Raw genomic sequence first — 21,513 nt, 5'->3', positions numbered from 1 at the left:
TGGTGATGAAAGAAGCTCTGCGGATCTTTGCACGTTTCTCTTTTTTTCCTCATGATGGCGCCGTTTCCTCAGACTTCTGAGCTCCGTCTATACCTGCTGCAACAGGGCCTCGTATTAGTAATCTGTTCCAGCTAAAACATATGGGGTTTAAGTTGCGCTCCTCTTGGGAATCACGCCCCACGAAGTAGAAGTTGTGGATAGGCCCCCTTTAGCAGTGACTGGCTCTGTTCGTCACGTTGCGTCAGAGTAAACAAAACGCTGACGTGAATCTCTCCTCCTCTGGAAAAGTCTTCAATAGGTCGGTGAGCTATAGGTCTGATTCAGTGCTACAGTGATGAATCAAAAAGGAGCGCTGATGATAATGAGGCCCCACACAGGCCTGAGAAATTAATCAGACTTCCAGACGAAATAATAACTGTAATGAATAGTAATTGTATAGTTGTTCTGGATGAATGTGCTGGTATTTACATGTTGATGTGTGCTTGTAGAATTGTCTGTATACTTGTTAGTGTGATAGAGACTATGAAATGGTGTTGCATGTAAATGAATGTTTGGTGATTGTTCTGTGTACCTTTCCAGATGGAAATGAGCTAATAGCAAAAAATCTGGCATAAATCATCTCTTCTCGTTTTGAGATTAATGTTTTTTTTTTTTTGTGCCTGGTTCTTGTTTAATAAAGAAGTAATAATATAATAATAATAATTTTAAAAAAAGATGTAGAACTTGCATCCGTTTGATATCCGACAAACTCTAGTGTGATCCGTCTATTTTATGTCATGAATATTAATGCCAAGTTTGCACTTCTCCAATTTTATTAGCAAATAATAAGTCATCGATTACAGAGAAGCAGCAGATAAGTTCGACATATTGCCGAAAAAGTGCAAAGTGAGGCTTCATCAGCCCAGTATGGGTGGCAGGAATTAGGCCCAACTGCTTCTTGGTTAATTGCCAAATATATAACAGTAAACCTATGAGGCCTTTTCTCTGTTTTCTTTCTTTTTTTTCGTTTTAACACATCAATCAGCGCATTACAATGATACAGATAATTTGAGAACAATGTTGGGAAAATGGGCGAAACGTTTCTAAAGCCACGTAGGCTGATGGCTCTCTGAACCGGCATCCTGCGTCAACAACCCCCCTCCACCCCCCCCACCCCCGCCACCCCCACCTCCCTACCTCACCCCCCCTCCTCCCCCAATCCTCTCCTCGATATCCAATGAGCAATTATTGGAAATGATTAGAGAAGTGACTGTAATGTCAGAAAGCGGCAATTTGAGAGGATTCATTTCAGCACCGGACAGCTCCTGACTCCCCAGAGGCCTCGAACTTGGTCAGCGGAAGCCCGATCCCCACCCTCCATCAAAACCGTGCAGTCACATGAAACCGCAACCACCAGCAAAGATGATCATTTCCCAGCTCAGACATAATCATAAAAGCCTAATTGGACTTATTGATGACGCGTGGGAAAAACAAAAAAAAAAAAAAAGAAAGAAAAAAGCTGTCGCGGTCGCGTTGTGGGAGTAATTGATTTGAATGGGTCGTCACATCGTCCTTTGCAAAGTTCATGAATTCATGTATGCATTCACTAACATTTCTGGGGGGTTTTTTTAAGAAGAAAGTTTGGAAGTAAACTTCCATCTTAGGAGGGAGGTGGGGGGGGGGTGAGTCTGACGGATGCATCGATGAAGAAGGAACTGTACTATTATATTCCGGGAGGAAGACTTGATGACGTCTATAGCATCCTTAATGTGACTTATTGGAGGGAGGAGGAGGGGGGGCAAGGCTTACGATACATGGATAAAAATCCAAGGCAATCACAGCACAGGACAAAAGTTTAGAGCAACGATATGTAGACGAACATACAGCGCACTTTCCCATCGAGTTTTTGTTTGCCTGCGCGACTGGTTGAGTCCTATTAATTGTGTATAAAAGTGAGATAGGCTGTACTGAGGGGAACATAAGGAGACGACGGAGGCGCTTCAGCCAGGAAAGAAGTGCCGTGAGAAAGATACCGTCTCTCTCTCTCACACACACACACCACGACAGCCGCACCCGGATCACATCCTACAGCACAGCGCTCTCCCTGCCTCCCTGCTATAGGTATGTGCTTTAGCTGCGGATTCTCTTAAAACTCGGAGAAATTCAATGCTGGAGAGCAAGATAAAGTAATGGAAATGATTCTTTTTCTTTTTCTTTCTCTGCACTGCATGGAGATCTGCTGTTTTTTTTTTTTAATTACTTTGGCGCTGCATGGATCTGGTGTCAATGCCACTCTTAAACTTTTAAGAAATGGGATGAATCAAACAGGCAGAAATCGTTTTTGTTTGAGCAAACGGACGCTGTGTTCATCCAGTTAATTTAAACAGGTTTATTATTCGATCAAGCTTTTTTTTTTAGTTTGTAGTAACAGAGAAGTAGCGCAGACTGATAGAACAAAAAAAGCGAGCATGTTGTTTCTATAGGAGCGACTAACCTGTTTCATGTTATTGTCTGTTTTTTCATTTTCTAACAGCATGGCCAGTTCGAGTAAAGCGACTTTAATCTTGCTCATCTACGGAATCTTAATGCACTACAGCGTCTTCTGCACACCTATCGGACTAAGTTACCCTAAGATTAGGTAGGTGTATGTGCTTATGCATCTTTACAACCTGATTATGATTGTATTTTTTAAATTAATCCATGTTAAATGCTTCTGAACATCTAGTTCTTTAATGATGGTGCAGCTTTGTGATCAATGATTAAGTCTTATTTAAGAATTTGGATTTGTGCAATCAAATAAGTGTGCGTAATTACGCACAACCTGTGCGCACAGTTTGAATCACGGAATCAAGAGGAATAACGAAAGGAAAACCAGTCATTTTAACATCTACACATGCAAGTCTTGGGTGGAAAATGGTAATGGAAATTGCGTAAAGGTATCTGTCCGGTGGGACGGTTCACAGAACTCCCCTTATTAAAAATGAGAGTGCAGTCAATGCAGTGGATAGCCCTTGGGATGACGGTGGACTGGCGTCACCAAGGAGAGGCGAGGCAAAACGAATAGGAAAGCTCTATCCATTTAAGATTTATTCTTTTTTTTTTTGTCCTGTGAAAAGTATCCATAATTTGGGCGTGGTTGTTATTGATTCTATTTTTTTCCACAACTAATTGCAGCATTCTTTGAATACATTTATTGGCTGCACGCCTACACTAAATGTGATCATTTTCACACCCATTGTTTCGATTTTTAAATAATTAATGAGGCTGTAGCCAGTGTTAAGAGCAGCAGCACCAAGTTGGAATTAAAAATAGATTTTCCCGATGAAAAAAAAAAAGAATTTAAAGAAAGAAAAAAATACATCTGTATATATTTTTTACACATTTTAAGTTTGTATTTTCCAGAATTGAAATAATTCGTTTTCTGGTTTTATTTTAAAAACACCCCCAGATATTGGATGATATTTCGTTTTCTTCCTTTTTATCTTGAACGCATTTAACCTCCCACTGATTTTTGGAAGCAGATTCAGACATTTTGGCATTCTTTCACTCCACGCGTCCCACTTGTGTACAGATCAGATTTGGTGATGAATGCTCTCTTCCCTTTTTTTTTTGCTTTTTTTTTTTTTTTTTTTTTTGCAGACTTGAAAACGACGCCTTCGACGAGGATGGGAATTCATTATCCGACATGGGTTTTGATAGCGACCAAATTGCTATAAGAAGCCCTCCATCCTTAAACGACGACGCGTACACTCTCTACTACCCACCAGAGAAAAGGTAAATGCGTTTTAATGTCACACAGCTGAAGCCTTGACGTGGATTCCATTTTTTTTAATGACTTGTTTGCTGTTTTGCGATAATGTTTGCTTGCTTTGTTTTTTTCCCAGAGTTTCTCATGTTATTTGTTCAGTGTTATTTTCATACGGAGTAGCCTAAAATGTTGATTGAAATACTGTTATAATAACGGCAGATACGGGAGGATAGCCTGTGTGATATTGGACCTGCGGGTGGGTGGGGACATTTTAGGCTACTTTTGATCATTTTGTCTGCGCTTTTTTGTTTTTAGTCACTGATGATCTATGTGTTTTTTGGCGTTTTATCATCTCAGACCAGAAAGGCATGCTGAGGAAGAATTAGATAGAGCCTTGAGGGAGATCCTGGGTCAGTTAACAGCGAGACATTATCTGCATTCTCTGATGACAATTCGTGCAGGGTAAGGGCATTTCTTATAAGCGTTTACCTGCAGTCATCTTTTTTCTTTTTCTGTTTCTCCCGCTGCCCAAGTTCAGGCTGCTGCATCACTGTCTGTCTCATTTCATTTTTTTTATCTCTCTGTAGAAATAAAGTCTAGACATTTTCATTGCATCTTTTCGTTTCTCTTGTTGTCACTGTGGCGTGCTGCGTTCATGAATACTTAACAACGAGGGTCAGTTTTTTTTTTTTTCTGTGACTGTAAAACACACTGCGATGTATTTGTGATCAATCCATAAATTGATTTTTTTTTGTTTGCACCAGCACAATTGAAAAAATCATGCGTCAGAATATGGAATGAACTGCAAATGAATAATTTATACGTTTTCTAAAACGCTTAAATCACTGTTTTTCTTACACTGGCTTGCTTTAAAAAAAAAAAAAAAGAAAGACAAGGAAAAGATAAAATACTCCTAAAATACATTATTAATGATTGCAGGCAACTTTGCATCATGGCAAGATCAAGAGACTGTCAAAGCTAAGATGTCAAATCAGAAAAAAAGCGTTAATGTGTTTGGAAGCAGAAGGCTGCAGCTTAAACTAATATGTTTTTTTCCCTCTCTCTCTTTTTTTTTTTCTCCCAGTGATGACAACAGCATGGAGGAGGACTCAGAGCCTTTATCCAAACGACATTCAGATGGGATCTTCACCGACAGCTACAGTCGCTATAGAAAGCAGATGGCCGTGCAGAAATACCTGGCAGCGGTTCTGGGAAGAAGGTACAGACAGAGAGTTAGGAACAAAGGACGCCGACTTGCCTATTTGTAGCGTTGTTAAAGCGCACAAACTGCCCTCCTGTGTATATACATCCAGTCGTTAAAGTCATTCAGATATATCTGCCCAACCAGTGGATTGCGCCTGTGTTCTTTCAACATGTATTTATGTATGAAGTAAAGCCATTAAAATGAATATTTTAATAATAATATCGTTTTTTTTTCTTTTTGTACAAAAGCACTTGATACCGCACAGTTATACTTTGTGGACCAATATTTTATTTTCATGTTAAGATGTTGAAAACAAAACAAAATGACAAAAAAAAAAATAGAAAAAAAAAAAAGATAATTGTGCACCTTCAACGTTATGCGCTTGAAATCTTTAAAGGTCATCTACATATGCAGAAAATAAATAGATTTTAAAAAGACAATCAAAGTATTGAATGTTATACTTATTTTTGTAACCAACGTTCTATTTTTTTAGTGTTGTTTGTTTTCCAAACAGGCCCAAAGAAGCAGTGAGCATGCTATGTGAGGCATATCCGGCTTATCCTAAATGATAGATGTTGCCCTTGTCCACCCTCCTCCTCGCTCCCTCAATGGGAGATGTGTTGGGTTTGTATAGCTTGCTGCCCCTTCAGGGGAATTCAGATGGCTTTTGTTGTACAGCCTCTCATTTGATGGATTGACTTACACGGTCATTCTTGGTAACTGGTGGTAAAAAAAAAAAAAATCCAGCCCTCTTCAAAACAAACAAACAAACAAACAAACAAACAAACTAAAATTTCATTGTAGGCTTTTGCAAGGGCATGATTGCCTTTACTAATGACAAAAGGAAGCACTCAAGTTTCTGCAAACACTGCTTGCTCACTTGCCTCAAAGTCATTCACTGTAGGAAGATCCATAATGCCAGATAGGACTGTGTCAAGAATGTTCCATATATGTGTGTGTGTGTGTGTGTGTGTATCATGTACAGTATAGAAACCACACAGTGCACATATCCATCTCAATGTTGTCAGTCGACAGAATTATATTTGGAAGAATGTGCTTCAACTTGTTGATTGTATTTGGGCAGCACTACAAATATCTAGAATGGACCCAGAACACATGAGAAACAGGAAGTGAAGCATTTTTTTTTTTTTGTCTGAAGAGAGGTGGAGAGGAATGGTAGCATCTGGGTTAAAGTTAGGGAATATTTAACTTATTTCTTATTTATTGGTGCATGTGGAAGCTGACACCTTGATATTTTTGCTTAGAAATTGCATGCCATCGTGCCCCCCCCCCCCCCCAGTAGTGCTATTTGGGAGGTGGGCTGTGTGTGCCAATTCCAGCACCACTCTCCCCCCCTTCCTCCTCCTCCTCCTCCCCCTCCCCCTCAGATGTGTTGGAAATGTGAACAAGGAGAGCTAGAAGTGGTGGAAACTGGTACTGCACTGACTTGTTGATTTTTTTATTTATTTATTTTTTTGTATTACCTCCACTGCTGCTGTCATTGTGGATATCATAAGACAAGACACTGGACCCCCTTTTTGCTGATCATCTTTGTCCTGATAGAAGTTTTTTTTAAAAAATATATATATAAAGGTTGTTTTTGCTTCTAGTGTTGTGGTTCATTGTTGAGACAAAGCTGATCTGTTTTAGGTGTCTACTTGGGTATGTGAAGTGAGGATGCGAGAAAGAGACGAGGAGAGTGTTAGGTGAGAGAGAGAGAGAGAGAGAGAGAGGTGTGCACGGAGAGGAAGAGGAGACACGGTGTGTGTGTGTGTGAGAGAGAGAGAGAGAGTCAGAGAAAGCAAAGTAGGCTGTTACACAAGAGACAGAGAGAGGTTGTCGACCCTGGATATAGAAACTAACAAGAGTCGAGCCTGCCGCCGCCTCACCTCGCCTGACAAAGTGAGATCAGGGTCAATGAGTCTGATAGAAAATATCAGATGTTGCATTTGGGCGAGGCCCCCTCTGAGTTTCCCCTCTCTAAAGAATGGAGGTGAAGGAAATTCAGCCCTCCAGCAGAGGGATCTTCCCACTGACTTTTATTAGGGAGATATCTTATGTATTTATTCAATATTATGCAAATGCAGCTTTATGCACCCCTGCAATCCAATCAGTGGCCTGTGTTCCCCCCTAGAAACTATCAATACACTCTTTCTTCAATTTGGCTTTATCCTACAGGCTTTGTGTGTATGTGTGTGTGTGTGTGTGTGTGTGTGTGTGTGTGTTTGTGTGTGCGGATGTTAATGTACATGTGTGCATGTTGGTGCGCATTTCTGAGTGTGTGTGTGTGTGTTTGTGTGACTGACTGACTGACTGACTGAACGTGCATGTGGCGGTGGAAACAGCTTTTGGCTTTGGTGCCTTGCTTCGACGTGAGAAAAAAAAAAAAAAAATTCGCCACAAGTGACAGATGGCAATTTTAGTGGCCCTACAATGCTGCAGTCCATTAGCTTACATTGAAACTTCCTTTTACTCTGTTTTAATCGCTCGGCTTGGTCTGCCCCAAGAGTAGTAGAATTAGGCGTTTATTTTGAAGCATGGCCAATGATTTATTGAGTAAAAAAAAAAGACATAAAAAAGAATAGAATGTATATGTTGATGGAGCAGGCAATGTGTGTGTGTGTGTGTGTGTTTGTGTGTGTGCATGAGTTTGGGGTGTTCAGTGTCTGTGAGAGTTGTGAACAATGACCAGTGTTTGTTAATGTTGATTATGAGGTGTTGTTGATTATTTTGATATTGGTCAGTAATTTATTAATCAGAAAATAGCCCCAATCTATTCTTTACACCTATGTGCATCACTATATAGAATAAAAGGGTTTCAGAAAATGATGAGATGTTGTTCAGATCATAGAAAATGCCTGTTGTTGATATTTCTGAAAGCGCCAAACGCCTTACTTCAATGTTTAATCTCTTATCTATCTGAAAAACAATGTGTTTTAAAAGTGAACCTTAGTACAAGTGACATCATTATACACACAGGAGTCCTTATATGGGGTTTTACGTTTCTCAATGTTATGGAAGTGTTGTAAGATTTGTATGAATAAATTTTTGTAAACAACAACATTTTCTAATCAATGTCTAATCTTTGAAATACGTCGTTTTGAAGGTGATGGGTAATAGAAATGTGTTATGAAGCAGAAGCAGCAGAAAGTGCAGCAAAGACAGAGAGGTATACTTTAGCCTTGTTTTGTGAATGACACCAGAATCCAGCTGAAATCTTCCTCAAAAGTGGAGTTTACATGATCGCCAGGGGCCACATATTTGTCTGAGCACAGATCTGCTCCTGAAACATAGACACACACACACACACACAAACCTTAAGCCATATTACAGAAAATAAAGTGAAAACATCCTCCAAGCATCACAGCAACAACTCTGCAATCCTCTAGTGGGTTATGTCGACCTGAAGTTCTATCAAGTTAAATTTGTCTTTCTAAAGCAAGAGCTAAACAAAAGTGAAACAGCAAAGCACTTTGCTGTGCATTGTGCAGAACTGGTCCAAACAATAAGAAAGAGACACTGCATCATAAGCAAAAAAAGCCAAGTGAAGTGTCTTTGGTGTCTTTTATTGAGCAGTTGTCATCATATAATTACATTTCCAGGTGGTTTTAAAATTTCAAATCACACTTTATAAAATGAAAATGGAGTAAAGCTTTGAATACACCTAAGTGAAAGCACCTGTAGTTCAACCATCCATCTTCACACGGAGCTCGTCAAGAAACGCTGCAACCCTGGACTGAGCAGCCGAGCTAAGAGAGATCCCCTCCTCCTGGAGTCTTTCTCATCACTCCATCCTTGGCCTTGGAAGTGCAGCTGTGTCCCGTGGGAGAGGAGGATGGGTGTGGCAAAACTGTGTGTGTGTGTGTGTGTATGTGTGTGTGTGTGTGCACACATGCACCAGAGCTCAACTAACCCAATCAGAGAAATGTTGCATGGCAACGGTCCACAAAGGGACACGGTTATGTATACGCATGTGTCAAACGTGTTCATGTTTGTATGTGTGGAAGAGCAGTGAGATAAAGAGATTGTGTGTGTGTGTGAGTGTCTTTTGTGTACATGTCTGTGACTGTGTTTCGCTATTTGTGCGCTCCACACACAGGCAGTCCTTGACCAGCAGCCTTTCCACTGGGATAAGGTTCCACATTGCGCCTTTACATTTGTGCGAACACATCGCCTGTGCAGAAGATAGAAAGCGCAGATACACATTGTTATGTCTCACAGATATTGTAACAACAGCAACAGTCACCGGCTCAGGTGGTAAATATGATTAATGAAATCCGAAAAAAAATGAATTAGCCACAAAAACCTGCCACACACTCACATTCTGAGACATATATCTTTCTTTCTTCCCTGAGGACGTTGATTCATGGCCCTGTTGCTATGAAAGGCTGACAGATTGTCAACTGTCAAGGTTTCAGCTACCTGTGTGATATATAGGACGTCTCCATTCTTTATTTATCCGTCCCTCCCTTCCCCCTCTCTCACTTTTCTTCAGCTGTCAAGAAGCAAAGCGGGCTTAGTCCTCTTGACAAGCAGAGATTCCTGGATTTCTCCTGTGACATTTTTTCCAGCTCTAAAAAAGCTGCACGCACCGACTCCGGGTGAAATGAACCAAAAATGTAGGCCTCTTCGTAAACAAATTGGATTTGATATTCACGCCCTGATACGCCCACCAGTGGATATTGAGACAAATGCTCCAATTTGTTTGCGCAGCAGTAGGCTTCACAAGAGGGGCCACGCTGAACCAATTTGTACATAATGTACATTAATGCCTGAATCAATAAAAATATGGCTCCTCCCTTCCTCACAGCCCCGCATCTTCGCTCCTGTGTGGCATGCCTCACTCCACTTCTTATCTCTCCATTAGCGTCCACAAGCTGTTTTACAATTGATCTTAATTTTCCAAGAGAGTTGGCTTGTTTTGTTGGCAGTTTCTTGGAGGGAAAATGGGAAGAGAACCTAAAATTAGAGCTCCGAACCCCCCCCACCCCAAAAAAAAAAACAGCATGGCTCACACTACACAGATTTTGGAATCATGCACAGCTTTTAATAATCTTCCCTGTGCCCTACAATGCCTCTAGACACGTCTTAATCATGTGTAAGGTGTTAGAGGGGGAAGGGGAGGTTGTGTTCAGGGCTTTTCCAGTGGGGATACCCATGCTGCCCCCCCCCACCCTCACACACAAACCACCAGGTCCCCCCAGCACCACAGCCACACCCAGCTTTCTTTGTCACCATGTGTCTGATGAGCGTGTGGAGACAGAAGTGTGTATGCATGTGTAACGCTGATTTATTGCTTGCTTGATTAACATTCATGCCTTTCCTTCCTTGTGTGTTTATTCCCTTACAACACAAACACTAACCCCAACCCCCCCCACCCCCACCCCCCCCTTCAGGGTTAAGAATACAGCACTCACAAGAGAGGCCCAGACACAGCAATGATGCAATCGCACACACACACACACACACCTCACCCCCACCTTGCATTTCTTTCACCTCATGAATCATTTAGTGGTCAGGTTTTTTTTTTTCTTTTTTTTGGGGGGGGGGGGGGGGTCATGCCTGCAATGAAACCCCTGTGACTGTGGCAGCACCGAAGCCCTTCTCCCTTAAATCCCATCTTGTGGTGGACTCTGTCACATCTACCATTAAGCAGGAGGCACTCTGCGGTGAACGGCAGCCCCTCTGGGAGCAGCGATACAGAGAGAGAGAGACAGAGGAGACAGGGAGGAGGAAAACAGGAGATGTGGGCGAGGGTTTGCAGACATGGATCACTGATCAAGAGTTGCTTCTGGCTTAGAGCGAAACACTTTACCTGTGCTGCTTGAGTAATCATGGGTAACAAGCACTATCAATCATCTATTATGAGGAAGAAAAATGACCATGAGAAATATTATTTTCTCAGCTACTGAATGAGTGTGTCTCCGAGCTAAGTTTGAATGTGATATGCACCTTAAAATAAACAGCATCCTGAGACTTAAGCTCTTACAGTACATCCTCTGGATATCATGAGGAGTGTTAAATGTTATGTTTTCATATCAACAGTTTCCAATGTAATAAGATAAGATGATAATAATATATATTTGTATATAGGTACATACACAAATGTGTACATACACATAACATATACGCACATAAACAAACAAGTAGAAAAAAAGTAAATAAAAGAGATCCAATGTACAAATGTTGACTAGAAGTGCAGGGTACTGGTTACAATGTTACAAACAATCAATAAAGTACTTGGAAAATAGTGCATTTTGCTACAAATGTTACAAATTACAAGCATAGAAATGTTAAGTATGAATACAAACAGGGATATTGTGGAACAGAAGAGTGTTGAAAGAACAAATATAAGACACTTTGGGTCTCTTTTACACTTTCTAGAGAATAGAAAAACAAAGATAAGTTTTGATGCAAGTAAAATTTAAACCTGCATTAATGTATATTTTAGACTACTTGGGGAAGCACAGCAAGCTATTGAAACACTGTCACATTATCACCTTATGAAGCTGTTGCAGCAAACATGTTAACTGCCAATTAACACATCCAGTAGATACTGAGTAACATTGGCGTCCATTCTGAGTCGTACCTGATGAGTGTGAGTCCAATATTTGCTGTCCTTTTAGCTCTGTTTTGGTCTCCACTTGTCATCAGCTACTTGCCAGCTTTGTCTGCCCTCTGATTGGTGCTGGGCAGTTAGTGCACAGTGGGTTTATCACAGCTTCTCACTGAAAACAGCCGTTTCTGGAAACTACGCTGATGAGAGCCATGAGACTGAACCAAAACAGTGAAGTTGGGGGCTGTAAAAACTAAAACAATGACCTGAAAGACTGAAAACACTCTGTAGAGGTGAGGAGAACTGCAGATTGGGTCATAATTCTCTGTGAGTTTGTCACTAGTGACCCTTTTCACATTACGTATCATTTCATCCATTGTTAATACATGGATTTAATTTACGTAGGTGCAGGTTTACTTCTTAGAACAATAATATAAAATCTATCCTCAAAGAAAATAATCTGAATGTCCTGTCGTCACTGACAGCTCTGTCACTGTCTGAATTGTCCTGTGGTGGCAAATCCTCCCTTTCCAAGTGCAAGCTCTAACATTAAGAAAGGCTTACAAATATGACCTTCAGTTAAATTGTATTTGCAGGATTTCCCTCTCATGTAGGTCCATTATGGTGCAAACCCTCATATGTTAGCACACATTTTTAACAGGCTTATCCTCAGAAGTTCCATTCAACATCCTCAGCAGTACTTAACAGGAAAACTCCCTGGAGCTTGCGGCTCCATGTTGTTTTACATCAAACAAATTTCTTTAAAGTGCCGTTTTCTCCCACTGTGGTTCTCCAAAAGACAGGAAGAAAGAACCGCTGCGTCCCATGTGCTTCTTAAAATTTCTGTCGATAGCAATGGCAGAGGTGCGCCACAGCGGGTGGGCCAGCTGGCTTTTGAATTTACTGGAGTGTGATGACTTGACTTTACTAGGAAGTTGTGTTATGTTGTTGTATGAATCTCAGAAGTCGTGTTTGGTTTGCTAAAGCACTGATGCACTACTACAACAAAACTTCACACATGCTGACCTTCAGAGTTCAGTGTAAGGTGAACAAGCGGACACCTTGCAGCTTTACCTTTTTTCCCCGTTTTTTTTTTTTTTACTTTGCCTGTAACTCATAGGCTCCCACAACTCATTCTGGATTGGGAGAGGCTGTGCAAACACTGAATAATGCATTATTACTGGAGCAGTTAGGTGTGAAAACTCAGTGTGAGATTAGTGAGAATTAATAACGTTCATGCTCTTTTTCATTCTCCTCCCCGTCTGTCTCACCTTCCTCCGAATGAAGGAGAAAGACACCCCATTACTCCATCCCCCCCACAGATATCCACTGTTGCATCCCTTTCCACATCATTCACCCTCACTTCTCTAAAGTTGTGAGATTTCCTGAATGAGAAGAGTGTTAATGAATGGTGTTCATCCTAGTGGTAGAAACAGAGACGCTTGTCAGGTTCGGGCTTCATGTGCTATGTGCTCATGAGAATCAAATTTACACGCTGACACACAGCTTGTGGTTATGTTATCTTTCTTCTTTCGTTTTAATGAACACGACAGGAGCGTGTGTACGCGTCTGTGTGGGTGTGTGTATGTGTGGTGGGTGGGTGCTTTATGTGTCGATAAAATATTGGCAATGACTATATAGCACAGGGGGATGTAGTCGTGCTGTTTCTAAGGGCACAACTCTTGATGGAAGTTCTATGGACAATAAAACACAAGAAAAAGTTGGTGGAGAATAGAAAAACTGCAAGAGAAAGTGTCTTCTCTCTGGTCTACAGCTTCAAAGAAAACGCACCGAGACTTTAACATCTTTTGTTCGTAATCGGAACAGTTTCTTGTTTTAACATTCTTGTATCAACTTTGTAAAATGCACCTTCTCCGTTCTTATAAACTTCTCATGCTTGCAAGCGTTCACACATGGAGATCTTAAGAGATTGATTTATCCCATATCTCGTATGCATGCCAAAAGGGTAAGCATTCACTTTGAGAGGAGGCGGCACAAAGCAGGCATAGGCTTTTCCCATCTTTTCACATATACTCAAAACAAAAAGGCACTGCCTGTCATTGAAGCAACCCGTAACTTTGGGAATTGTCTGCGGCAGCTCTATAAAAAGTGGAGCTGTGCGATAAGGAGACAGGTGCGAGTGGGAAACATAGGGAGGCAAGGCAACCAACCAGGCTCTTCATTCACACCTGTGAGCGACATCCTGCGCTCCCTGGGGTACAGCATCCGGATGGCATAGTAGAGAAGCAGGTTCTGTCTGCGTCTCCCGCAATCTCCCCCTTTTTTTCTTTCTTCCCTTCTGTTGGAAGGCTCCCCCTCCTACACGGTTCTTCTCATCAGGGATCTTTTGTTACATTGATTGACATAACGCTGAAACAATCATGCACCAAAGCAGCAATCTGTGAAATTTAAATTTTATGATTTCCTACTTTCTGTAACTGACTATAATACTATAGTGATTCATCTGAAATGTATACACTATGAGCTGCATTTGCTGACCCAAACTTGTTTAATTGCAAGGACAGACATTAATATCTGGAGGAAGTTCACCTTCAGTAAGACAGAGATTCTTTGTATTGTCTTTGTAATGTGGGATTTCTCTTCTTTTTGTGTGGAAAATACATATTCTGATTAGAGCAGATGTGAACTCAGGCCTGTTTTTAAAGGCTATAGACTAATCTGCAACTGAGCACAATTTCACTGACAGCACGGGTGAAAGCACGTGCTGGCTTGATAATGGTTGGTCTGAAACTGGTTATAACACATGAAATTATGCTAACGTTACCTCTTCGGTTTGATCTCCACAGGATGGAAAAGTGCTGTTTTATAACTTCACCCCAGCCGGCATTAGTTTTCGTTAAGATATGTTCGATCAATCGACAAACTTGCAATCCATTACTTCTCTCATTTTAATAAGATGAAATACATAAATTAATAAAAATCTATAACTGTAGAAGTGAAATTCTCTTCTTTGCAGCAATGAAACCTATGTGGTGTCTGGTTTCAGAGGGGAGCCTGAAGGCATCGTGAAAGGAGAATAAAATACACAGAGGTTTAATTGGAGGAGTCTGATTGGTTCTGCATCTCATTCTTGAAGAAGAAGCGAAAGATATGTTGTTTTTTTTTAATTATAAGCTGAAGTTTGGTGAAAGTTATCAAACAGACAGTTATCAAAACTGGCAAAAACTTGATACAAGTTTAGACCTCTAGCTAACTTATAACAACTGCATTTTATTAACTATATTTCAAAATGTCCTGGACAGAGTTCTTGCCAAACTTTCGTGAGAGTGAAATTCATTACAAACACTCCACTATCAGCTGAACCATTGCACAGTTGATAATACAGTATAATTTGGCACTCCTCCATTGCCTTGGTTTGCTATGTGCACAATGTTGCTGATGAGTTTTTTGAGCTTGTGCAGAGTCAGTTATTTTTGTTTGTTTGTTTTGAGTAAACTGTCACTGTTTTCACTTTTAACATGACAACCAATCATGAGAATAGATGATGAGAAGCAGATGTGTCTGGGTTTTTTTGTGGACTGGTACCTTCTGCTCTTAGTCACAGTCTAGACAGACTATATTTATTATCCTAGACAAACATCTGCAACGGGTATTTGCCCGCTGTGATCTGTAATAGAAAAGTAAAAATAATGCAGTGACACATTTCTCATATGATTTCATAAAACATGCATGAAAATAGTGGTGGACATATTCTCGTCTCTTCACACACGGTCACTGGGGCAGTGTTAATTTCTGCTGTTCTGTTATTTGTAGTCTCAGTAGATCAACCCATGCCTGTTTGTTTGGCGGTTTGGCAGCTGCTGTCAGTCTAGTGACATCATAGTACTGGCACCGAAACGCAGTGAAAACAACACAGCAATGACTGCTTAGTTAGCAGTAAAGATGTTCCAAATAAAAACAAACACACTGCAGATAATCACGTGAAGCTCATTTTATTGACTCATGTTGAACTAAGTGGAGACACAAATGATGAAGATGAGGTACCTAAAGAATAGACTAAAAACTTTTTTTTTTGTCTAAATATTTTCAGCAACTTAATTCAGAATTAGCTGGTTTCAAAGTAGGCACACAATTTTTAAAAAGGTGGAAAACAAAGGAAGAAGAAAGAGGAAGTCTAATTTTAACAAAACAAATAATGCTCACAAAACAACACTGATTCTAACACTTAAAAAGATGTTAATGATATTTTTTACACTTATTTTCTGCGCTTATCAGTGTTTAAATTTATTCCCATCATTTACACATTTGCTGTATTCTCTCTGCAACTGTCACACATCATCACGCTAAACCAGGAGTTTATTTGCTCGAGTATTTTTCCAGAGTTGTTTCCAGAGAAATGTTAGATGATTGGCACAAGCCGAAACACTTGCAAATGATCAGGGGTGATAGTTTGCAATGATATTTTCTGCAAAGAGAAAAAAGACAGAGAAAAAAATTAAAAATTAAGAAAAGGGGCTGTGAATATCAAAAATGTATGAATGTTCAAAATCTCTTACTGACTTAATTTAGCTGTTTTTTAAGCTGTTCCCTGCGTGTGGTCGTTAGTGTGAATCATGGTTTACAGACTATTAACTATTGTTTAACTACAATGGTTCTGGTGTTTTATTTCCTAAGGATAAATGGTTTGTTATTATTTGCAGGCAAGACACATACTAGCAAGCTTTCATTTCAAATAAACCCCACTTTTAATAGTTTGACAGCTAACATCTGTATTACATGATCTACTGAAATAAGCTGACAGAGAGCTACTGTGGCAGTAATACAAATTATGGAATTAAGGTTAAAAAAAAAAAAAACATGGTAAATTTGTGAAATTATTGATTGACGTCACATTGCTCAGCTGTAGGAAGAAATCAAATCAGTTGCCTTACTTTTGTAGTTAAGTCTACAAATTGCGTTCAGACTGCTTTGAAATGCCTTGAACAGTATATATCTACTTTGAGAAACAATTATATAAGTCTTGAGTTTATTTTTAGTGGTTTTATCTTCAGAATGAATCCAAACTAGTTGTGATGTTGCAAATCTTGCTCGTAGGTGTTAAACTCAGATTTAAGGTGAGCACAGAGAAACTTTCCACTTTAAACAGATGAATGAAAACTTCTCCTACTGTCAAACTCTGTACATACCTCATTCTGCACAGTGAAGGTCAAACGTCCGACTGAAGGAACAAGAAGAAAAACTCACTTTTGACTTTAATCATACACTTTATGGTGCATGTTGATGACATCATATATCTGTGATTAAGCTTTTCTTGTCAATCCTCCTGCCAATACACCCGTCAGGTCGTTTCCCTGATCCGTGGCTGATTGCACAGTAAGTAGACGCGCACTGAGAAACAGCTGTCACTCAGTTGAGTCTCAGAGGTGTCCATCACAATGGCTCGTGGATCCAGAATATTCACCATCTGCTGCTGTTTTGCTGGACGTGTAGCGTAGGCCTGTCTCACTTCCACTGTTTGGTGTGGGAGGTATCTAGTCAGTGACTGACAGCAGCTTGTGAGCATGTTCAGAGCCATATGGGGAAAGATTGACTGCCGCATGTTGGCGCGAGGCAAAATCATTGGTGTTTAACTCTGAGTGTAAAACTCAGCACTATGCCAGACAGATGCCACTATCTGTTTATTTGACCTTAATTTATGATAGATTTGAACAGTCACTGCAGACATAAATCACAACCTCCTGAATCTACATTTGTCCAGTGTAGAAATGTACTTTTCACATGTGTAAAGAATGCAATATGACTCACTGTCATAACTGAATAACTTGTTGTTGTCACAACCGACAATGATGACAGACAGGATTGTTGAAATGATAATTCCGTAAAACCTTGAATTATGTCTAATGCCAAAGTTTTACAATATCTGTGCATGGCAACTAAGATAGTTAAGGTAAACTCCATTGTCCTGCATACAAATCAGACACAATACACACCCACCCACCACCCCAACCTCCACACCCTTAGGCTGCATTCAGTAGAGCCTAATACGAGCAATCACACATTCCAAGCAGATAACTTTCTAATGTGAACACTGTATTTGTACTGTTTACCTTGCGATCATAGCAATGTATGACAAAATGATTGCCAACGATCATTCTCCACAGTTGTAAAAGCCTGACTTAAAGTATTATAAACTGCTGTGCTGTGTTTTGGCCTCTGAGAAGCCTTTAGATCCACAGATCTGTTACCTCAAACTGGACTTACTGGACTGCATTTAATGTCTCACTGGTGCCTGAAACAAGCCAAAACAGCTCCTTGGGCTGTTATTGGTCTGAACGCGCACTTTGGGTAAAAATACACAGAAAGCTGTGAGCAGGACTGTTAATAGCAACAATGAATGAGTAAAGCTGAAATGATTAGTTGATTAATCGATGAGTTGATTGACAAAAAATACATTTGCGACTGTACTGATCGATTAATAATTTAACAAATCTCTCAAGCAAATTGCTAAACATTCGCTGGTTCCAGCAACTCAAATGTGAGGATTTTCAAATTTTCTTTGTCATATGAAAGTGAATTGAATATCTTTGGGTTTTGGACAGTAAGTTGGACAAAACAAGCAATTTGAAGACTTCACCTGGGGCTCTGACAAATTATAACAAGTATTTTTTCGCTGTTGTTTGACATTTCATAGACTGAACAAGAAGTCCATTCATGAAGAAAATGATAAACAGGCTAATCGATGATGAAAATAATAATTTGTTGTAGCTCTATTGGAAATGTTTAAAAACAAATGTTATAAAGCAAAATCCTGAGTGACTGGAGCCTCCACTCGCATAATTCCCATGTAAGCTGACTCTGCTGGCACTACAGTCTTTCAGGAGTAAACTTTGTTAAAGACAAAACCACCGTCTCTTAAGTCTGGGTACGGCCAGACAGGAACAGGGAAAACAAAATGCAGCGCTCAGAAAAATGCCTTACGTTTAAAGCAGGGGGGGCGAGTGAGAGTGTATCGATCTTTGGTCGCAACAACTTCCTCTGTCAGCAAAATTCTATTTCTGGATCCACCGTATCTCAGGAAGCCAACTAGACCTGATTTGCGGTGAATGACATTACATTACCTTGTCTCTCCTCCGGTCCCAGTGATCTATTTCTATCCCAGCACTCTAAACTATATTGTCATTTAAGTTAAATTTAGGTTAGACAGAGACACTGGGGAAGGCAAAACCCCCTGTGTTGTATTGTTGTGGAGGCTGCTCTGCATGCTAGTTAATTGCCTCGCCCCTTGGGTAAATTCTCACTCCAAGCTGTCTCATCAACTCATGTGACATATTACCTAGTGTGGATGAAACCTGAAGGTAATGAGCAATACTTTTCCTCATGTCAGCAGACATTCATGAGCAGTCTGATAAAACGGATACAAGGATGTACACACCAAGACAATTTGGACTGCTTTCACAAACAAAACTACTGGAGGGAAATGTCAAAACCTTCTGCTGGGTGCAGCGGGTTCTTCTATCAAGCAGGATCGGAGACTCTTGGGGGCTTGTGTGCGGTGGCGGTGACAGGTAGGTCTCATGAGAGGAAGGTTCTCATGTTCATGCACTTGGATCCCCTTGTGTGTTCGCTGCACTTGGAGAGGAGATAATTTGGACGGCGAAACAAACAAGTCCCGCTTTACTGCTTTAACAAAGATGCTCTATTAAAGTGTAAACATATCTACCTAACAGACATTGAGTTTTCTTTTTTCCACTCAGCCAACAAAGACCCACTCAGGAGAAAAGCTCTGGACAATCAATGAATTCTGATTAAATCAACAACAGCAACGCTGAGGTGCACTGCAAATGAGACTGCGGGTGATGCGGCCTGATTCATGACAATCTTGAGAGTCATTCATCCCCCATCAGGCAGTCGTCGTTCCCAAACCTCTGGGTCAGCCCCGTAATAAATATAGATGTTGACACACAGATTCTACCAGTCACAGGAGCAGACAATTCATGTTGTGGGTGGACTGAATCTGGCCCTGTGTCCGCACCTGACACCCTCCAATTATATGTGACAGATGCTTGGCGCGTGCACACGCACATTAATACTCTGCAGCACGGAATGAAATCTCCATATCTGACACTGGGCTTTTCTCCCCCCTTCAGCCTCTCCCTTTTGTTCTCTGGGTGTATGTGACCAGATGTGGCCCTACTACAAATTTAATAAAGATGCGACAGTGTGTGTTTGCCTGTGTGTGTGTTTGTGTGTATGTGTGATAGACTTTGAGGCTCTACTTGAGTGTGTGAAAGATGCAGCTGATCTTTTATGCATATAAACTATATGAGTGTTTGTGCAAGCGTGTGTGTGTGTGTGTTTGTATATGTACGGTATGCATTACGTGTCCATGTACTGATCCTATAGATGGGGTTCTTCAAACCGCCTTATTAGCAGGCTCCATGTGTCAGTGGTTAATCCCTTGGTCTCTCAAGGGACGCCCCCCCCTCTCCTCCCCTCCTCCTCCCCCTGTCCTCCTGTCACCCCCTCATCACCACCTCCACAGATGGGTCCTTTTATTTCCCCACAGAATACTAATAATGGCCATTGAAGGATTCCAAAGGGGCCGGTTTACCCCCTTAACACCAGCACTGGGGCTGAATGGTGTAATGATGCAAGTGGTGGCAGAGGGAGGGAAAAGGGAGGATCGTACGAGCAAACAAACAACAGCTAATGCAAACAAAGATTTTCTCCTCTGGATGTTTAAGTGCTTCCTTTTGAATTCACCAAGTGCTCCTATGTTCACTGTGGAAGTTTGTACTCACCAAAACACGGATGGATTTTGTGAGATAAAGCTACTCATAAACTGTGAACAGGAGTTGAGCAGCGTTCTATTCACCACTCAGTTTTAATATGAAAACCCCATTCTCACAGAATCAGGAGGGAAATTATTTTTGCTGTAATAAAACCAAGGTTATTATAGAGTTTACTTATATGACAGGTAGCCATATGGTGGCAAAATATAGCTTGTATCATCCAATCATGAAACCAGGGACACAGCCAACAGCAACCGGAGAGGAATAAAGAGGGGAAATGAGTGCGCTACAACAGCTTCTAATTATAGAAAAACATTATTGAACATCTCAGTGATGCTGCAGTGTATAGCAAACACAGCCTGGAGTCAAGTCACTTTGTCTGTGAGGCAGAGAGAGAGAGAGAGAGAGAAAGAACAGGAGGAGAAGACAGGCAGATAGAGAGCTTTTAAACAGCCTAGGTGTCCCGCTGCCAAATCGACTGCAACAAACTCTCAGTTGGACAAAGCTATTTTCATGATTCCTGTAGCAACCCACAATACCAGCCAACATTAAAGACATACAAACTGCCTCAGAAGAGCATAAAAGAAAGTAATGAAAGCTGCAACAAGTAACTTTGCACACCAGCTGCTCCAGCTGGCAGGGATGAAGTTCAATACCAAGAAGGTGCTAACAGCTGCATGGAATTGTGTCAAATGAGGGCAAACTGTGTTGTAGGCACAAATGATGTGAAGCTAAAGTTCCTCCACAAATAAAAAAATACAGTTTAGTTTCAGAAGTACTGAACCAATGTACAATACCAGTCAAACATTTGGACACACTTTCCTGATGTGTCCAAACTTCTGACTGGTACTGTATGTACAAACAAAAAATCTTCAATTTGTGTGTTTCTCAAGTGTTTAAAATTGAAAGTAGGCCTGACGGATATTCCAGAAAGGAAGCTAAGAGAAGCTATATTTGAGCCAGATCTACATTAGTGTCACATTGTATGGTGGTCCTACCGTAGCTGCCACTGGTGCAAAAATTGATTTATAGTTCAGTGTCAGATTTCACCCCATGATAGTGCGCCAGATGGATGTGTCATATATTATCAGGCTGTATTCCTGCTTATTATATACACTAGAGTAACTGGTTGCACTTCTTGAGCCAATTGGTTGTTGGATGCTGCTCTTTAAATATCATTGAGATCCTGTTATTGTGACACCCATGACTGTTCCCAGAGATTCAAACTTAGAGGTCCATTTTTCTGCCAACTTGGAGGATGGATCTCCTACTG

General features: G+C 40.7%; 1 protein-coding gene and 1 long non-coding RNA gene across 3 annotated transcripts in view; one reads left to right on the top strand and one right to left on the bottom strand.

Moving 5' to 3' along the window:
- The first annotated feature begins 1,242 nt into the window (after positions 1-1,242).
- Positions 1,243-5,135, top strand: adcyap1b (adenylate cyclase activating polypeptide 1b). Of its 2 annotated transcripts, XM_067606269.1 has the most exons (5): positions 1,243-2,100; positions 2,513-2,617; positions 3,619-3,753; positions 4,085-4,189; positions 4,812-5,135. In XM_067606269.1, the coding sequence occupies exons 2-5, from the start codon at positions 2,514-2,516 to the stop codon at positions 4,993-4,995; spliced, it is 528 nt and encodes a 175-aa protein (XP_067462370.1). In that variant the 5' UTR covers positions 1,243-2,100; position 2,513; the 3' UTR covers positions 4,996-5,135. The 2 variants fall into 2 exon arrangements, with proteins under 2 accessions (XP_067462370.1, XP_067462371.1); XM_067606270.1 differs by lacking the exon at positions 4,085-4,189.
- A 10,289-nt stretch (positions 5,136-15,424) lies between these two features.
- The window catches only part of LOC137194396 (uncharacterized), a 115,361-nt gene continuing 109,272 nt past the window's right edge, over positions 15,425-21,513 (bottom strand). Inside the window, exons 3-4 of the long non-coding RNA XR_010930959.1 lie at positions 16,635-16,666; positions 15,425-15,913 (exon numbers count right to left, since the gene is read on the bottom strand). This is a non-coding gene — a long non-coding RNA (uncharacterized lncRNA). The remainder of the gene's footprint in view (positions 15,914-16,634; positions 16,667-21,513) is intronic.

The sequence above is a fragment of the Thunnus thynnus genome, chromosome 12 (genome assembly GCF_963924715.1).
Source record: "Thunnus thynnus chromosome 12, fThuThy2.1, whole genome shotgun sequence".
NCBI classification, from domain to species: Eukaryota; Metazoa; Chordata; class Actinopteri; order Scombriformes; family Scombridae; genus Thunnus; species Thunnus thynnus.
This window is presented reverse-complemented; position numbering and strand designations above follow the sequence as displayed.

What these genes read in the sequence shown, in the direction of transcription:
- adcyap1b (XM_067606269.1), top strand. Translation starts at nt 2,514, where the DNA reads ATGGCCAGTTCGAGTAAAGCGACTTTAATCTTGCTCATCTACGGAATC. An exon ending in TACTACCCACCAGAGAAAAG is followed by an intron (nt 3,754 to 4,084) that starts GTAAATGCGTTT and finishes TTATCATCTCAG; the next exon opens with ACCAGAAAGGCATGCTGAGG. An exon ending in CTGATGACAATTCGTGCAGG is followed by an intron (nt 4,190 to 4,811) that starts GTAAGGGCATTT and finishes TTTTTCTCCCAG; the next exon opens with TGATGACAACAGCATGGAGG.